Raw genomic sequence first — 19,523 nt, 5'->3', positions numbered from 1 at the left:
GGGTGAGTCTGAACTTAATTTAAAAAAAGAAGGATTTATTTAAGACTGTTTTTAACATTCATACTTTTATTATTTTTATGCCAGAAATAAATACATATTTATCTTTTCTATTGAGGTCCGTGACATGACATGTCTTCGTTTGTTAAATTAAATTCGATCTCAATATCAGTTGCCATTTAAGTGACTGTTTTCTACGTATAAATGCTTCGCTACGAAGATTAAAATCCTCTATAAACATACAACACAACGACTTTCAAGTGGAACTTTGACTCCATTAAACATGAAAGTCACAAAAGACGACGTTGAAAATGAGAAATATCTGCAGCAATAAAGTCCACCTCATACCTGCACCATTTAAAGGCAACAGTGACTTTAAAACAAATTATATAAAATAACACTTGCTCGCATTCCTGTGATGATTGACACTTTCACTTGTTCTAGTCTGTCCGTCAGAGATTTAAGAAGAAACAAGAAAAAGGAGAAACTTGTTCATTCGAGCTCAGAACAGTAGGTGGGAGTGTTCACCAGAGAAGAGTGACATGTTCTGTTGGACTGGAGTTTCTCAGAGCTGTTATAGAAGTGCATGATCATAGCTTTGATCACCAAAGAAGAAGGGAATAAGAAAACAAGTCGGAGAAGAACGAGGAGAAACTTTTATTCGTGTATGTTTCTTAATCCATTGCAAAGCGACACTTTTGAAAACACTTCAAAACATCAACCAAAATTGAGACAAAATACTGTGTTTTTGTTTCTGTGTTGTGTGTTCTAGTTTATTTGTTTGTGTCATCCTTATTTCTCTGTTGTGTGTTTCTGTGTTCCTGTTTTTGTGTGGTGTTTGTGCGGTCTTGTTTGTTTGTTCTCGTTTCTGTGTTGTGTGTTCCAGTAGCTTTGTTTGTGTCATCCTTATTTCTCTGTTGTGTGTTTCTGTGTTCCTGTTTTTGTGTGGTGTTTGTGCGGTCTTGTTTGTTTGTTCTCGTTTCTGTGTTGTGTGTTCCAGTAGCTTTGTTTGTGTCATCCTTATTTCTCTGTTGTGTGTTTCTGTGTTCCTGTTTTTGTGTTGTGTTTGTGCGGTCTTGTTTGTTTGTTCTCGTTTCTGTGTTGTGTGTTCCAGTAGCTTTGTTTGTGTCATCCTTATTTCTGTGTTGTGTTTTTCTGTGTTGGTTTTTTTCCGTTTTTTGTGTGGTGTTTGCGCGATCTTGTTTGTTTGTTCCAGTTTCTGTGTTTGTGTATTCCTATTTCTGTGTTGTATGTTCTAGTTTCTTTGTTTGTGTCATCCTTATTTCCTTGTTGTGTGTTTCTGTGCTGGTGTGTTCCTGTTTTTGTGTGGTGTTTGTGCGGTCTTGTTTGTTTGTTCTGGTTTCTGTGTTGTGTGTTCCAGTTTCTGTGTTTGTGTATTCCTATTTCTGTCTTGTGTGTTTTTGTGTTGTGGGTTCCTGATGCTGTGTTGTGTGTTTTTGTGTTGGAATTGAGTGCGTGTTTCTGTGTTAGGGTATTGTGTTTTTTTGGGGGGTCAGTGTTTGCATGTCTCAATGTTGGTTTACTGTTTGTTTCATTTTCACTGTTAGTGTAGGGTTTGTGTGTTTCTTGGTTTGGTTGTCTTTTTGTATTGAGTTGGTGTTTGTGTGTGTAATGTGGTGATGTATGAGTGTATGTGTTGCTCTGTATTGCATGGTGTTTAATGTGTCTGTATGTGTTGGAATAGTGTGTGTTTGTTTGTCCGTTTTTGTTGGTGTTTGTGTTCTGTGTTGAGGTGGTGTTTGTACCTTTCTGTGTTTGTGTTGTGTTATAATGTGTGTGTTTGAGTTGGGGTTTGAAAACACTTCAAAACGTCAATCAAATTTGAGACAAAATACTTGGATTAAAAGGAAAAGTCTTTGTGTCTTTACCTTATCAAACTACTCTGGTTTCCTCCTTTACCGCCATAAGAAAATATCTTTATAAATAACATCCTCTATTCTGACCTGAGCATGTTTAACCTCCTGTTAACATTCCAGACATGAATCAGGCAGAAGCTACTTTCCCTCGGCCCATCAGCGATGCCTTGCCCAAGGACGCGGAGGTCGTCAAGACCAAAGAGTTGGTGAAAACTCTCATTCCGTTCGGGATGTTCCCCGACGACGAGGAGCTGCGGAAAAGGTTCGATGTCTCCACACTTTTATATTCTAACTTCTCAGCGACTTGATGATGATTCAAATAAACGACGATATGAATGAAACTGTTTGTAAGAAGATAACGTGTCAGAGATGAACATCATTCCTTTATTTCCATGACATTTATTTGCAGGGAGCGGGTTCTGAAAAGGCTGGAGATTCTCTACAAGGACTGGCTCCAAGAGATGTATGTCAGAATGGTAAGACGAGAAGCTAGAAAAGAACTCAGAGGGTGCAGAGCTCCGCTGAGATGCTCTTTTCGGCCCATTTTAGCAATACAATTGATACATTTTTTTACATTTTATATATCGTAGATAGCAGTTAGCGTCAGGGCCGGGTCTAGGCAGAGGCAAGAGGGGGCCTGGCCCCCTCAAATAAATGTTGTGCCCCCTCAAACTTACATGTAAGTAAGTAAGTAACAGCACAATGCCCCCTCAAGATTTGTGGCTGCCCCCTCATACATGCCTGTCTAGACCCGGCCCTGGTTAGCGTGATAGTAAGGTGTAGAGTTATAGGCAAAAATGAAACTTAAAAACATCCAAATACTTCCATACCGCTCGTCTGTAACGTCCCTCTTGTATTGAAGCCACGACATGAGGAATTGTTCTGGAAAAACTTAAACGAGTCTGAATTTCAAGCAGCTATCTGAAGGCTAACATGCTACATATAGAGGAAACGCTCGGGGTATCATATAAAATAGATCCTGGTGTGGACTGTAGACACAGGAAGCTCATGACCCATAAGAACATACATGTGCTGGTTTATCAAGAATATTTTCAGGTTGATCCCTGATGACAAAACTCAACCAAACGACCTCACTAAAAACATCTAAGGAAAGTGAAAATGTTCATTAGAATACCTATAATAATATCAGTTATAGATGTATCTGTGAGTGAAAACACTGAATCAATTAAGAATACACCATAACTGTGCTTTATGTTCCATTACTGTATGTTGAAAGTTCAAATAATGTGTAGATTTAAGTGTGTGTTAACTTGATTTTGGACTTGATCTTAAGCCCCGCCCACTGAAAACAGTTTTTTCCTGAAGATGAAACATTGTTTACAATAACCACAGCCACTCTGCTGTGATTGGTCAAACATCAGGGTTTGTCACCGCGCGTCTTAAATCCCGGAAGTCTCCGCCTCCAAATGACTCGTTGTGAACAACTTTTTGAATATTAAGCAAGTTATGACATTTTAAAAGTCAGATTCAACCAAAAGTTCCGACCTAAAATATTGAACCGTATTGACTCAGACCCAGAAATATTGCATTTTTAAGTGGTTTTAATTATCTTAATATTAATCACAGGAAAGTGATACTTATATCACTGGAATCTTCTTTACAAGACCTGTCTAATAATATTATAGCCATTTCATAGAAATAAATTAATCTTTAAAATGTACACACATACCACATTTTTGTCTATAACTCTAAAAAGGAACATATTACTGTGAAAATAATACCAACCCTTAGTCGACATGAGGGTGAGTAGAAACTAGGTGAAGTTTGGGTGAACTATCAATTTAAAAAGTTTCTTAAATCCCCTTCAACCAGAGGACGAAACCGAAACTCAACTGTCTGAAACGCGTCCATCCGTTTTTGAGTTATTTTGCTGACGGACACAAACAGGATCGTGAACATCAAATCCATGTTTTTTGTGATTGAATTATTATTTTTAACGAAGTAAGAAACTGCAGTTTAATATGAACACTATCATGATCTCTTCTTCAGGGGGTCACAAAGTATTTTGCCAAAAGGTGTCGAGGCAGGATCATCCCCTACGGCTCCTACTGTCTCGGCGCACACGTGAAAGGTAACTCGACCGTCGACTCTTTCCAGATCTATCCGAGTCTTATTGTTTGTTTTATTTTGGTCAGAGGCGGAGCTGGACGTCCTGTGCGTCTCGCCGACGGTGCTCAAGAGGAAACATTTCTTCACCGTGTTCTTTGAGAAGCTGAGAGCGCTCCGAGAAGTCAAAGACGCTCTGGTGAGTCTTGTGCGAGCGAACACTCGTGGATCAACCGACCCATCAATCACTGACCCATCCCCCTCTCTCTCTCTCTCCGCTGCAGTCCATCGAGAAGAAGTACATCCCGGTCATCAAACTCTGGTTCGACGGGATTCAGGTAATTTCTCAGAGAAATATTTTGAATAAAAGACTTGAGTTTTGCCTTGTGCTGCAGGTGAACCTGGTTCTGGCGCTGCTGCCGTCCACCAAGCTCAACGACGAGAAGGATCTTCTGGACAAGAGTATTTTGGTGGACCTCCATTCCGAGTGCATGCAGAGTCTGAATGGTAGGGGGCGCTGTTGTAAGCATTGAGCGAGAGTGACTCAGACGCGTCTCCTGACAGGTCACAGAGTCACCGAGGCCATCCTCAAGTCCGTGCAGAGCCCCAGCAACTTCCGGCTGGTCATGAGAACCATCAAGCTCTGGGCCAAGTGTGAGATCATTGACTTGTTTTTGGCACAAACATCATCGTCGGTTTCATCGTCTCGTCTCCAGAGGAACTACATTCTGTCCATCACTAACTACTGATGTGATCATTGTCATCCTAACTGTAGTGTTCCTGCTCTGATCTGAGCAGCCTGTTTGAAACATCCTTAAATTAACACAACAACAATATATATAACCACAATGCAACACTTTTAACCAACGTGAATGTGCTTGTGCGTTGTTTTTGTGTTGTCACGGTTTCAGTGTTCCTGTTTCTGTTTTTATGTTCTGTGTTCTTGTTTCTCTGTTGTGTGTTTCTGTTTCTTTGTTGGTGTGTTCCTGTTTTTCGTGTTCCTATTTGTGTGTACCTGTTCATGTGTTGTGTGTTTCTGTTTCTTTGTTGGTGTGTTCCTGTTTTTCGTGTTCCTATTTGTGTGTACCTGTTCATGTGTTGTGTGTCCCAGTTTCTTTGTTTTTGTCATCCTTATTTCTGTGTTGTGTGTTTCTGTGTTGGTGTGTTCCTGTTTTTCGTGTTCCTATTTGTGTGTACCTGTTCATGTGTTGTGTGTCCCAGTTTCTTTGTTTTTGTCATCCTTATTTCTGTATTGTGTGTTTCTGTGTTGGTGTGTTCCTGTTTTTCGTGTTCCTATTTGTGTGTACCTGATCATGTGTTGTGTGTTACAGTTTCTTTGTTTGTGTCAACCTTATTTCTGTGTTTCTGTGTTGGTGTGTTCCTGTTTTTGTGTGGTGTTTGTGCGGTCTTGTTTGTTTGTTCCAGTTTTTGTGTTGTGGGTTCCTGTTTCTGTGTTTTTGTGTTGGAATTGAGTGCGTGTTTCTGTGTTAGGGTATTGTGGGTTTTTTTTTGGGTCAGTGTCTAATTTTTATATGTTGTTTTAATGTTTGTTTCATTTTCAATGTTAGTTTAGTGTTTGTTTGTTTCTTAGTTTGGTTGTCTTTTTGTATTGGGTTGGTGTTTGTGTGTGTAATGTTGTGGTAAGTGTATGTGTTGCTCTGTATTCCATGGTGACGTACCACGTTTGATCTCGTGTCTGTTTGTGTTGGAATAGTGTGTTTTTTGTGTTTGTTTGTATGTTTTTTTGTTGGTGTTTGTGTTCTTTGTTGAGGTGGTGTTTTTACCTTTCTGTGTTTGTGTTGTGTTATAATGTGTGTGTATGAGTTGGGGTGATGTGTGTGTGTGCGTTTGTGTTAGGCTATCCAGGTTTCTTTTTAGTGGGGAGTCTTGATAGAAAACAAAAACAAACGACCTATAGTCTAGGACATGTATACACTGTTGGTTCAATACTGTCTTTCCTCTCAACGTGTCCAGTCCAGGTGTCATTGGGGGTCGTAACACTGGATCAATTTTAAGGCAGAATCTTAATGATAAGTCATGAACACGATGTCTCTCTGCTCTGCTCAGGTCGAAACATCTACTCCGACAGACGGGGGTTCCTGGGCGGAACATCTTGGGCCATCATGGTGGCCAAAGTCTGTCAGTTCTACCCAAACGCCACAGCCTCCGTCCTCGTGGCCAAATTCTTTCTGGTCTTTAATGCTTGGTGGGTGATTTCCTACCTCACTCATATTACGACGACATGAAAACTGAAGTAAACATTTCTGTACCAGGAAATGGCCGAACCCTGTTTGTCTGAGATACCCAGAGGAGAGCATTTCTGGACTTCCTGTCTGGGATCCGCAGGTGACCAATAATTGTACTTTAATATTCCTAATGTACACTTCTGTCATGAACTGGAAGATAGAAAAGCAGATGTTAAAATAAAGCTTTGTGAGGCAGTGTCATGTTGTTTAGAGGTCAGTAGGGGGCGCCATCATTTTAAAAATGATTGGGTGTTTCATTAGAACAGTTGTTCAAAACAAAGGGAAATATTGAAAATATCGCCATCTAGTGGACTCTGAAAATAATGACACTGCTTCATGAAGCTTCATCAGACCATCACTAAAGCCACTGTGGTGCTGAGTTCACTGAGAGGGAGACAGCTGTGTGTCAAACCAACAGATCCAGATAGTTCATAAGGTTATAAAATCAGTTGGACAATAATTATCGTGGTCAATTTTTTCAAAAATAAATCGACATCTTATTATCGCTAAGAATCACTTGCGTTCTAAGCACTCTCCAACACTCACTCCCTCTCTGTGAACTCATTTCTGCCGCTGTTTTCACCTGATTTTAGATTGTCTTAAAATCTCTATATAGGGTTCAACTGTAAGGGAGTTACATTTTGGTTTGTTCATGAAAGAAGCCTCGTTTTTTTCATATATTTTACCCAAAACCAAACCCTGCAGAACAACGTGAGCGACGCGTCTCACCTGATGCCCGTCATCAAACCGGCGTATCCGCAGGAGAACTCCAGTGTCACCGTGTCTCGCTCGTCCCTCGGCGTCATGATGGACGAGATCAAACGTGGTACGTCCTCATACACAAACTATCCCACTCACTAATACATCCTCGTCCATTGAGTTTAGAGAATAAATTCATATCCCTTCTTTTATGTCTTCCCATCTTTTACTTCCTTCTTTCCACATGTGTTTCCTCCCAGGCCGCCTCCTCACCAAGGAGATCATGGACGGTAAAACTGAATGGGCAAAGCTGTTTGAAGTTCCAGACATTCTAGAAAACTATGTGTACGTACCATTTTAGAGCTGAAGAACAATTTCAGTAGCTCATGCTAACTAGCTAAGACTAGTGACATGTGATAGGAGTGCAGGTACTAGTAAAGTTTACATGGTATTTTTGTTTTTATAGGGATTTTATTTTGGTGGAAGCAGTTGCAGCCAAAGATAAGCAGCATCTGGAGTGGTGAGTGCAGACGAGGGCCAGATGAGCCTCGTAGATTGCAGGTGTAAAGTGGATCGCCCCGACATTGTTCACTGTGGTCACTCAGGTTCAACATCGTAGAGTCGAAGCTCCCGTCACTGGTGACCTCGCTGGAGAAAAGGTCGGACGTTTCCAAGTCCCACGTGAACGCCCCCTGGTGCGGGGAGTCCGAGAACGGGTGAGACGACTTTCTCCGCGAGTACTGACACTTTTTTCAGTGAGTTGATGGAAATATCTCGTCAGGAAGTGCATGATCTCCAAGTGGCTGATCGGACTTGAGTTCAAGGAAGAGGCGGAAAACTGCAAGAAAGATTTTTCCTACAACATTCAGTCCTTCATCAAAAGTGGTGCGTTTGTCTTCTGTCGTTGTTCTTCACCCGTCAAAAGATGAATCTCTGAAGGTTGTCCTTTGCAGCCAAGTCCTTGGCTCTGTACAGTTGCTACTTCCGTAAGGGGATGGACTTGAAAGCTGTGTTCAGGAAGAGAGACGACCTGAGGTTACCTCAGAACAAGAGCAAGTCCTCGACCTCGTCTGCAGACAATCCTTCCTGTAGCGGCGACGGACAGCAGCAGCCAGAAGAGACGGAGGTGGAGGTGGAGGCCCACGATCCTGCCACTGAAGAGGTGCAGTCACTCACTTCAGATCATTTCAACCAGCTTGTCAGGGTCAAGGGGTCGTTGATGAAAGAGGGAAACGTTTGGTAGTCAATGTGGTTCATGCATGGCCCCGATGATAAGACGTTTAAAGAAATAAGTTGCATAGAAATAGTCGTAAATCGTTGTAGAAAAAAAGTTGTATTAAAGTAGTCGTACATGGTACAGGTAAACTGTTTCATAGTTGTATAGAAATAGTCATATCGGTTTGAAAGTAAAAAGTTGTAAAAAGAAGAAAAAAGATGTATAGAAAAAGCTGTATATGGTTAACAAAAAAAGTCGTATAGAAATAGTCGTACGTGGTTGTAAGAAAATAGTTAGAGAGTAGGATAGAAATAGTCGTATCAGGATGAAAGAAAAAGTAGTTGAAAATATATGAAGAGTCGTATAGAAATAGTCGGACATAGTCGCAATGCTAGAAGAAGATAGTCACAGTGTGCTATAGAATCATTCCTAATATCAGAGTAATATAAAAATAGTCCTACAGGGATGTGTTGAGGTATTGAATAAGTCGTAGAAAATAAATTTTATTGCTTAAAGAAAAATAGTCACGGTGTTGTAAGTTCATAAGTTCTAATGTTAGAAGGAAATAATCACAGTCATAAAAAATGGTCATATATGGTTAGAAAAATAAATGTATAGAAGTAGTCGGAATAGTAGCAGAAAATAGATCCAGAGTCCTACTAAAATAGTTGTACATAGATAAAGAAAAAAGTTGATAAAAGTAGTGGTAATGCTAGAAGAACAAAGTCAGAGTCGTATGGAAATAGTCGTATGTCATACTCCATATGCAACTACCCATATGCATTCTCAAAGGAACTCCTGTGTAACAAATAGCATTTATTTAAATCAATATTTTGTTTTTATCTTCTTACTATGTTTATATTTAAGGTTCACCTGGTGATTCTAGCAGCTGTATTTGAGGTTGAGGTCCTCTGTGTTCATTGAAGGGGGGGTTAATACCAATATCCTATATCTTTAGCCGATAACTGATTTTTCCCCATCAACTCACCTCAATCATTTGTTTGTTACTACCATTAAATAAAGATTAACCCAAATCATTTTTTCTTTGCACAGGAAGCCGACTCAGCGGTGAGCAGTCCACTGACCTCGTCAGCTCCACACTCTTCCAAGAGAACTGCTTCTTCACCAACGGAGGAATTGACCGAAGGACCCAAAAGATGTTGCATGAGTGCAGCGGGGTCGACCTCCAGCGCCTCAGGAGGTCAGTCTCCTGTGGAGGTCACGAGCGGCCGCACCTCCAGCGACGACGAGATCACGTCTGGCGCCAACATCAGTCCATCCAAGGTCGCGACTGAAGACGCCGACATGGACCATACGAGCGCCAACGCTCCCTTTGAGGTCGAAGAACCTGTCGGTGAATCTCAATCGTCCTTTGTAGAAGACACCGATGTGGACCTTTCGCTCAGCGAGGCTTTGTTCGGGACCATCAGCAGCAGCTCCTCGGACCAGGAGGACAACGCTCCCTGTTTCTTCCCCGACATCTCACCCGACGATACCTCAGACAGTAAATATTCCAGCAGTGAAGAGAGTTCTTCCGAGGAGTCTTTCGTGGCCCCACTCAGCGAACCCTCGGCTCCCGAAGAGTCTAACCCTGAGGTTGGCACGAACGAGGCGGAACCCGACACGTTGTCCTGCACCGACAGATGCGAAGAAACCGATGGCGTCGAGCTCAGTCCGTCTCAAACCGGGAACTTCAACTGGAACGTCCTCAGTACTTTTCCCGGCATACCCAGCGACCTACAGCATCAGCCGTCTTCTGCCGAAGGGAGCTGCTCTCCGGTGGAGGGCGACGACATCTGTGCCGTACAGGACGCTACTCTTGGGGAAGAGTGTGAGCTGCAGACCCTCAGTAGCTTCACCAGTCCATCTGAAAGTCCATCCAAGACCACCGCTGGAATGTCGAGCACCGGCTTCACTCAGTGTATCTATGAGGCTATCAGCGATAGTTCTTCAGACGACGAGACGGATGGGTTCCGTTCCAGACCGAAAGGAACGTTTGACGGTCAACTTACAAGCTTTGGGAAATCCCTGGAGAACCCCTTACTGGACACCAGCGTCTGGTTCAGTCAGGCCGCGGTGCCTGAGATGTGTCGCAACATTAACACCTTTCACGCCGACCCCAGCATTTTACTGAACCAGTCTTTACTCGGGTCTTTGAGTTGCTTCACAGACAGTGAACCAAGATTCCTCTCCGGTCCCTCCTGCGACCGGACCACAGACGGTCCAGCTATTTTTGAAGACGTGAGTCCAGCAGCGTCTCTGAGCCCACCTGACGTCGTGTTGTCCACGGAGGTTACCAGGACTGCTGCTGAGCTCACGGGGTCTTCAGCCTCAGAGAGTTTCTCACAAGTTGAGCCCGATTGTTCCAGAAAGGACGACGGTGCCACAGAGAGCTTCTTACCTGGTCTACCTCCAGCAGAAGACCCTCAGAACAAAAGTCCAGCTCAGGTAGAACACTCCACAGTAAGCACTTTGAACCCTGAAGAGACCACACTCAGGGACGTACACGAGTCCCTAAGCAGCCAATGTTCCAGTGAGAACAAAGGTGCAAGTCCGGTCCTCCTGAGTCCACCTCAGGTGGCGACCTCGTCCATGAACTGTGCAGATTCAGAGGAGGCAGTAGAAGGTCATCTGGAGACAGAGACGGGGCTCACAAAGAGACCAGCACGACCGTTACGCCGCCCCTTAGGACCCCCGATAAGAGCCTCGCCAAGACTGAAGAAGCCAAATCTTAAATTCCAGCCTAGCTCAAATTGAGACCCTCAAAATAAAAATAGTCTTTTTTATTATTTAAATATACTTTGTCTTTATTTTTTAGCTACTTAGACAAACAAATGTGTACAGACAGAACATTTCTGGATGAAAATGTTCTTAAATCTTTCTTGTTTTGATTGATGGAAACTCAAGATTGGAGGAAAAGAGGAGAAAAAAACAGAAGAAAATAGTCTTGGTTTGGACATCGTCGTTTATGGTAAAAAAAAAGGTCAAAGTTGTATAGAAATAGTTGGTATAGTAGCAGAAATAGTTGCAGTTGTATAGAAATAGTTTTAATGGTAGAGGAAAAATGTTGTAGTTTTGTAGACATAATCGCAATAGTAGAAAACAATAGTTTTAGTTTCTGTAGAAATAGTTGTAATGGTAGAAGAAAGAATATTTCCTAATTGCAGAATGAAATACTCACAGAGTCGTATAAAATAGTCGTACAGGGTTGTAGAAAAAAGTAGTGGTATATGGTACAGGAAAATAGTCACAGAGTTGTATAGAAATAGTCAGGTTGAAAGAAAAAAGTTGTATAAAAGCACTTGAAATGCTAGAAAAAAAAGTCACAGTGTAAGTAAGTAATTTTGATTTGTATAGCACTTTTCCAGACCAGGGTCACAAAGCACTTAAACAATCAAAACAACACTAAAAAAAGCCCTAATAGTAGAAAGGAATAGTCATGTGTAAAAATAGTCGTATATTGGAGAAGAAAAATAAAAGTTATTGTAATGCTACAAGAAAATAGTCAAAGTGTTGTAAAGATGGTTTAGTAGAAAAATAAGTTGCAGAGACTTTTTGCTACAACCACATGTGACTATTTCTATTTTTATATTCTATTCTTTCAACCATTCAGAGCTTTTTCTACACATATATGTTTTCTTCGTTAATATACGACTATTTTTATATAAGACAATTTCTTTCTACTACTAAGACTAATTCCATACGACACTGTGACTATTTATACTAAAGGTAATCGTAATGCTAAAAGATAATAGTCAAAGTTTTGTATAGATAGTATAGTAGCAGAAAATAGTCGCAGATATATTGATATGTATGGACATTGTTGTTTATGGTCAAAGAAAGTAGTCTCAGAGTTGTATAGACATACAAGTCATGTAAGAAGAAAAAAGTCACAAAATTTAAATCTATATAGTCGTAATGGTAAAGGAAAATAGACAAATGGTCAATTAGAAATAGTCTAATTATAATTGTAGAAGAAAATGGTCAAGAGTCGTATCGTATGGAAATAGTCTAGAATAAAATAGTCGAAGAGTCGTATGGAAATAGTCCAGAATAAAATAGTCGAAGAGTCGTATGGAAATAATCTAGAATAAAATAGTCAAAGAGTCGTATGGAAATAGTCTAGAATAAAATAGTCAAAGAGTTGTATGGAAATAATCTAGAATAAAATAGTCAAAGAGTCGTATGGAAATAGTTTTGAATAAAATAGTCAAAGAGTTGTATGGAAATAGTCTAGAATAAAATAGTCGAAGAGTCGTATGGAAATAGTTTTGAATAAAATAGTCAAAGAGTTGTATGGAAATAGTCTAGAATAAAATAGTCGAAGAGTCGTATGTAAATAGTTTAGAAGAAAATAGTCGAAGAGTCATATGGAAATAGTTTATAAGAAAATAGTCGAAGAGTCGTATGGAAGTCCAAGCGGTCCACAAGTTGAAATACATGGTGTGTCTTACACCAGGAAAAGGAGCCAAAGAACCAGACAGTGTGTTGTGTACGCTGCAGTAGTTTAATGTCACATGAGCGCTGCAGGGTCATTTCATCTTTCAATCCACAGCAGTTCAGATTTAGGAGCAGTCGTTCACACCGTCCTGCTCTTCCACAGACAGAGAGAAGAAAAGACAACAAAAAAAAAAAATCCTGCTACACGCTAACGTATCAAACAAATCTTCCATAAACATCACAGCAGTAGATATTTTTAAATATTTCCCATATACACATATTATCCATAGTGATGTCAATATTAACACTAAACTCTCTAAACAACAGGACGTAAGATGCACCACACATATACAGAGTTACGTCAAGATATGTCCATCATAAACTATTGAATAATAAGCAGTGTGAGGGGGGGGGGAGCAGGTTTGTTGTGACTGGTGGGTCATCTATGAGGGGGCGGGGGGGCGGTGGGGGGGGGAACATCACTACACTGACATCTGTGCCGGGACCAGGGTTCGAGTCGATCACTGCAACTTTAGGGCGAGACGGAAGGAGCAACACAGACTGAGGTGGCATTTGTTTTTGGGGGGGTTTCACTCACCCCCGTGACCACTGAGAGGAGGAGCAAGAGAAGAAAGAAACAGAAAGAGAAATCATAATCGTCATCGTATCAGAAACAGGCAGGTTCCCTTTCCATGGTTCGAACGGACTCTAAGTGGTTCGTGGTTGGATGTCTGCGTGAAGACACCCCAAGTATTGCACGTTCTATTCAACCCCGCCTTGTTTAGTGTCAGTCGTGGAGCTACTCGTGAAGAAGTGGATGCTGGGAGGAGAAGGGAACCGTCTTTGTTGCATAGGTGTTGAGGAAGCTGCTGTGTGACGACAATCAAACATTCAGATCCAGGTTTCTGCTCGAAGAGAGGTTCTTTACGTATATCAAGTATATCAGGGCCATCAGAGTATTTGAACAATTCAAATAATCAAAACCTTTTTCGACATTTATTAAATCACTGAATTCCATCATTTGTATATTGAAAGTTTTTTTTAAATTATTAGAAATTTGAATATTAAAAAAACAACTTTATATTGAAATAGTCGTGATAGTAGCAGGAAATAGTAGCAGATAGATGGATATTTATGGATACAGTCGATTATGGTAAAAGAAAGTCATCGCAGAGTCATATACACTCATTTCATTTCAATAAAATAGTCAAAGAGTCGTATCGAAATAGTCTTTTCAAAATAAATCTGTTTACTAATAGAGTTTAATGTTCAAATTCCAATAAGTCATAAATACATTTTCTTAACTTAAATGTTTTTTAATTTATAACCTTTTATATTAAATACAAAAAAGTTGACACTATTATTGCAACATTTAACATTTCGCTATATTGATTTACATGATTAAATACAAATAAATTCAACCTTTAAATATAGAAATTATCCAATTGAATTATTTTAAAAATGCCTTAAAAAATTCAACAACATTGAATTTTAAAAAAAGTTTCAACCTTTGAAATGTTTAATTCAGCTATTAAATATTCTGATGGCACTGATATTCTTCCTCTGATCTCTAGAGCCCAAACAGATCTCAGTAACTCTGGTCTAGTAAAGATAATTAAAAAAGAATAATTTAATTGATCTGTTGATTTGTTTAAACCTCTGAACTTGAGACCACGAGACTCATTAAAAAGACACCACTTGAGGTGAACCTGGTTCCTCCACAAACTCATTTCTGAACAAACTGACAGGAGATAACATATGCACTCTGGCGGAGGAACATCTTGATCTCCTATGTAGTCACAGCTCGACTAGAAAAGGAGGTAAATATCATCTTGTTTTTTTTTGTTTTCGGCTTATTTTGGATCGCTAGAGCAGCAGCTGATCAGAAGGGGAGAAGAAACTGGATGAGCCAGCAGTTACAGGAGGAGTTAGTCAACTAGATTTTTAACATTAAACAAAAAAGTTTCCCCATTTGTCATTTTTTTGTTTCTTAGTCACTTCATCAACCAGAACCATTAAAGAAAACAGAACACGATGGAACCTTTAAATTCATGAGGAGTGACTTATAGATGCAACACCTGATTCTGCCCGACAGGGGGCAACATTTCTTGAAAAAAAAATCATTTTTGTATCAGTATTTTTTCACTTAATAACCTGAAATGCTGCAACATATTTGATAAACCCATCAAATGTTTAGAACTCAAGTCCCAAATCTTCATGTTGAGGCCAGCATTGCAGGATACGCTCGTGACGAATGATACAAAACCAGGTTCAACCAACAAAAAGACTAGTTCAGGAGATGCTATGCTAATATGCTAATCCTAAATGTTTGCATATATCCAACAGCAGAGGTTATTCTTAGTCGACTATATTTGTGTTTTTAAACCTGCAGTGTTTGCCAGTCATGCAGCTGAGGTTCAAGTATGTGCCGGGGGAGACGGGGGAGGTCGGGGGGGGGGGGGGAGGCAGACGTGGCTCGTTGTGCGAGGAATAGCTGAGGGTGATGGAGTCGACAGGAAGGTGGCGCTGTTGTCCATAAGCGGGTGGGAAGGAGGAGGGAGGGAGGGTCTTGGAGGTCTAATGCGTTGGAGAAGGTGGGGGTCTTCGACTGGAGGGACACACAAACACACAAGGTTAGCATGTACACAACTTCATTGCTTTAACAATGTTGTGTCGTTGTGGGTTGTTGTGTATGTTGTTGTGCTGTGCATTTTCAACTGCTGAGTATGCCATTATTTTATGTAGGTTTTTCTTTTATGTTTATGAGTTTCTTATGTGTATGTTTTTCTTATGAGTATGTTGTTTACGTTTTTTTTTTTTCTTACGTGTATGTTTTTCTAATGTCTATATTTTTTGTGTGTATCTTTTGCTTATTTGTATTTTTTCTTACAGGAACGTTTTTTTTTACGTGAAAGTAAATGTGTGTGTTTATCTTTTATGTATGTTTTTATGTGTATGTTTGTCATACACATATTTTTTATGTCTATGTTTTAAATGTGTATGTTTTTTTCTATGTGCATGTTTCTAATGTGTGTTTTTGTTTGGTGTATGTTTATGTTTGTACGTGTATATTTTTCCTATGTGTATGTTTTTAATGTGTGTTTTTGTTTGGTGTATGTTTATGTTTGTACGTGTATATTTTTCCTATGTATATGTTTTTAATGTGTGTTTTTGTGTGGTGTATGTTTATGTTTGTACGTGTATATTTTTCCTATGTGTATGTTTTTAATGTGTGTTTTTGTGTGGTGTATGTTTATGTTTGTACGTGTATATTTTTCCTATGTGTATGTTTTTAATGTGTATGTTTTGTTTGGTTTATGTTTATGTTTGAACGTGTATGTTTTTCTTATGTGTATGTTTTGTTTTGTTAATGTTTTTCTAATCTTATGTTTGTATGTGTATATTTTTCCTGTGCGTATGTTTTTCTTCTGTGTATGTTGTGTTTTTGAAATTGTGTTTTTGATTTTCTTATTTGTACATGTTGCTGAGGTGTTTGTGTCAATGCCTTAAGTTAGTGTGCAGTTTTGTGTGTTTTCGTTGATGTCTGTGGGAATGTTTTGACTATATATGTTCAAGTGTGTGTTTGAATGTCAAGGTGTGATTCTCTTGAATGCGTATACCTTGATGTTGGTGTGTTTTGTTGAATATCTTTAATTCCAGTGTGTGTTTAAGTGTATGTCTGTAGGTTAGTGTGTAAAAATGTGTTTGTTTTTCGACAATAGTGTGAACGAGTGATGGGAGGGATCAATAAAGTTTTACCTTACCTTATATGTTCAGATATCATTGTCTGTGTTTTAATGTTGGAGTGTACAAAGTTAAAATCTAAGGTGTGTTTGTTAATAATAGTGTAAGTTTAAATGTTGTGTTGTTGTCTTTTTTTTACACTCTGCCTTCCTCACTGTTGAATCTGTACTTTGACAAGAAATAAAAACACTTGTTGAAACACGTGTGATTGACATCCTTCCATACTTACACTGAGGCTACATCCACACTCGTCTAGTTTCATATCAGAGACATGTTCGTCCACTTGTTTCACGTCTTATAAATAAACACGTCTTAACGATGAACAAAAATATGTTTCTTCCTGATTTAAAATCACTCAACTGGTCACATGGGTTCATTTGTTTCCAGCACATTCTTGTATTTACGTCACATTATTGAAGTCCAAAGTATGAATTTAAAGCTCAGAAATTTGCGAATGAAACCAAAGTGGCGTGGATGTAGGTCAAAGGTCGTCACAGAGAAAATCTAGAACAGGAAGTCGTCGACCGACTGGACACAGAAAAAAATGCTTCAGGTGTTGATCGGTCATGAAAAAAAAAGGAACATTTAAGAGACGACAAAACGAACAAAGACACACAGGTTTCGGAACCACTGCTGGAACCATTCACAACAACGTCTGTTGCGATGGAGTCAAACACCTTTAGAAGATCCAGTGCGAGGAAGTTCTGCTCACACACACAAACACACACCAACTCTGAGCGCCTGTTTTTCATGCAGCTCCATGAAGAGAAAAAGAGAAAGAACATGCAATAGAAAGAGAGAAAGAAGATGGCCGACACAACCCGACGTACCGGAGAGTCTTCATTGGTCAGTGATAGTGATTCTGCGAAAGAACCAAAGTCGTGTGACAGAGGAGGGATGGAGAGAAGGAGGAGGAGGAGAGAGACGAGCGCAGACGGTTACATCCAAGAAGCCACATGAGCTCTGAAGGGATCGAGACCACGAGAGCGTCACACGGACGTGAAGAAGAAGAAGAAGAAGAAGCTTCTGCGATGACCTCCCTGACCCTAGTTCACCCTCACATCGCTCGTGTCTTCACTCACCTCGGGACGCTCGGGGGGGCACGGTTGGGCCGGGAGGGCACGGTGGGAGGCGGGCCGCCGTAAGGGTCCGGGGAGGCTCCCGGGCGAGACGGGACGGGAGGTCCGCCCGCGGGAGGAGGCCCCGGTGGAGGCCCGCGGGAGCCGGGGCGGGCGGGCGGAGCCCTTCTGTTGGGAGTGGGACTGGTGGCCGGAGACCTGGAGGGAGGATTGGACTCGATGAACAACTTTACACAGTTTAGCACCAGGACAGCTTCAGTCAACACAATGAAACCAACAACAACTTTCTTGATTGAACTGTGTTGGACGAACATCACTGCCATTGTAAATATTTAACGTTGAATTTAACATTTCAACTGTTAAAACTTTTGATTTATTTGATTTAAATGTTGCTTTTTAGCATTAAATTATTTATTTGTAATAGTAATAGTTTTTTTGTTCAATCATTTGAGTCAATCATGTCTTTATTAAAAGGTGAACTTGTTATCATTAAATCATTTTATCCAATTATTTCTAAATTGATATGTTTTTTTTTTCCAATTTATTGATTTTTCTGTTTAGCATTGATGCTTTTGATACACTAGTCCCCATAATTCATAAATACAACACCTGAATGAAATGTTTTTAAACTTGCAGGATTTTAATAATTTGTAATTTTAAAAATGCTAGTATAATATTGCCATCATTTTATATTAAACAACATATTATATATAATTATTTTTATATTGTATATTGAGTATTAGGTCCACTCAAAACATTTTTGTTTTGTTTTACTACAAGATTAAAGTCATAGGAAAATACTTTATCCCAGTTTAAAAGTCGTGGCAAAATACTTTATTACAAGGTAAAAGTCGTAGGAAAATACTTTATTACGAGGTTAAGGTAGTAGGAAAATACTTTATTATGAGATTTAAATCCTTGGAAAATACTTTACTATGAGATTTAAATCCTAGGAAAATACTTTATTACAAGATTAAAGTCGTGGGAAAATACTTTATTAGGAGATTAAAGTCGTGGGAAAATACTTTATTACAAGATCAAAGTCGTAGGAAAATACTTTATTACAAGGTTAAAGTTGTAGGAAAATACTTTATTACGAGGTTAAAGTCGTAGGAAAATACTTTATTACGAGATCAAAGTCGTAGGAAAATACTTTATAACGAGGTTAAAGTTGTAGGAAAATACTTTATTGCAAGGTTAAAGTCGTAGGAAAATACTTTATTACGAGATTAAAGTTGTAGGAAAATACTTTATAACGAGGTTAAAGTTGTAGGAAAATACTTTATTGCAAGGTTAAAGTCGTAGGAAAATACTTTATAACGAGGTTAAAGTTGTAGGAAAATACTTTATTACGAGGTTAAAGTCGTAGGAAAATACTTTATTACGAGATTAAAGTTATAGGAAAATACTTTATTATGAGATTAAAGTCGTAGGAAAATACTTTATTACGAGGTTAAAGTCGTTGGAAAATACTTTATTACGAGGTTAAAGTTGTAGGAAAATACTTTACTACGAGATTAAAGTTGTGGGAAAATACTTTATTACGAGGTTAAAGTCGTAGGAAAATACTTTATTACGAGGTTAAAGTTGTGGGAAAATACTTTATTACGAGGTTAAAGTCGTAGGAAAATACTTTATTACGAGGTTAAAGTTGTGGGAAAATACTTTATTACGAGGTTAAAGTCGTAGGAAAATACTTTACTATGAGATTAAAGTCGTAGGAAAATACTTTACTACGAGATTAAAGTCGTAGGAAAATACTTTACTACGAGATTAAAGTCGTAGGAAAATACTTTACTACGAGATTAAAGTTGTAGGAAAATACTTTACTACGAGATTAAAGTTGTAGGAAAATACTTTACTACGAGATTAAAGTTGTAGGAAAATACTTTACTACGAGATTAAAGTTGTAGGAAAATACTTTACTACGAGATTAAAGTTGTAAGAAAATACTACGAGATTAAAGTCGTAGGAAAATACTTTATTACGACATTAAAGTCGTAGAAAAAAAACTTTACTATGAAATTAAATTCGTAGGAATATACTTTAATACGAGATTAAAGTCGTAGAAAAAAATACTTTATTACGAGATTGAAGTCGTAAGAAAATACTTTATTACGAGATAAAAGTCGTGGGAAAATACTTTACTAGGAAATTA

The 19,523-nt window shown here is 39.2% G+C and overlaps 2 protein-coding genes across 5 annotated transcripts in view; one reads left to right on the top strand and one right to left on the bottom strand.

Annotated features, from left to right (window-relative positions):
* Nucleotides 1–1,996: 1,996 nt before the first annotated feature.
* LOC148079268 (uncharacterized) lies at nt 1,997–10,859 on the top strand. Its single transcript, XM_087792275.1, has 16 exons — nt 1,997–2,136; nt 2,284–2,350; nt 3,885–3,966; nt 4,031–4,140; nt 4,226–4,279; nt 4,337–4,448; nt 4,506–4,595; nt 6,009–6,147; nt 6,215–6,287; nt 6,893–7,013; nt 7,147–7,231; nt 7,353–7,406; nt 7,492–7,602; nt 7,668–7,771; nt 7,840–8,048; nt 9,156–10,859. Exons 1-16 carry the CDS (start codon nt 1,997–1,999, stop codon nt 10,857–10,859), a joined length of 3,255 nt encoding a protein of 1,084 aa, XP_087648401.1.
* A 1,731-nt stretch (nt 10,860–12,590) lies between these two features.
* dnm1a (dynamin 1a) overlaps nt 12,591–19,523 on the bottom strand; it is a 54,485-nt gene continuing 47,552 nt past the window's right edge. For 3 of the 4 annotated variants that reach the window (XM_087790761.1, XM_087790758.1, XM_087790760.1), the window contains 2 exons: nt 17,369–17,563; nt 12,591–15,150 (listed from right to left, as the gene is read on the bottom strand). In XM_087790761.1, coding sequence (XP_087646887.1) covers nt 15,120–15,150; nt 17,369–17,563 — 226 coding nt within the window. In that variant the 3' untranslated portion in view covers nt 12,591–15,119. Of the gene's footprint in view, nt 15,151–17,111; nt 17,149–17,368; nt 17,564–19,523 lie in introns of those variants that run through there. The other variant, XM_087790759.1, reaches the window with a different exon arrangement.

This window comes from Callionymus lyra, chromosome 5 (assembly GCF_982586985.1).
Source record: "Callionymus lyra chromosome 5, fCalLyr1.hap1.1, whole genome shotgun sequence".
NCBI lineage: Eukaryota > Metazoa > Chordata > Actinopteri > Syngnathiformes > Callionymidae > Callionymus > Callionymus lyra.
The sequence above is the reverse complement of the archived record's forward strand: the minus strand, read 5'-3'. Positions and strand labels throughout refer to the sequence as shown.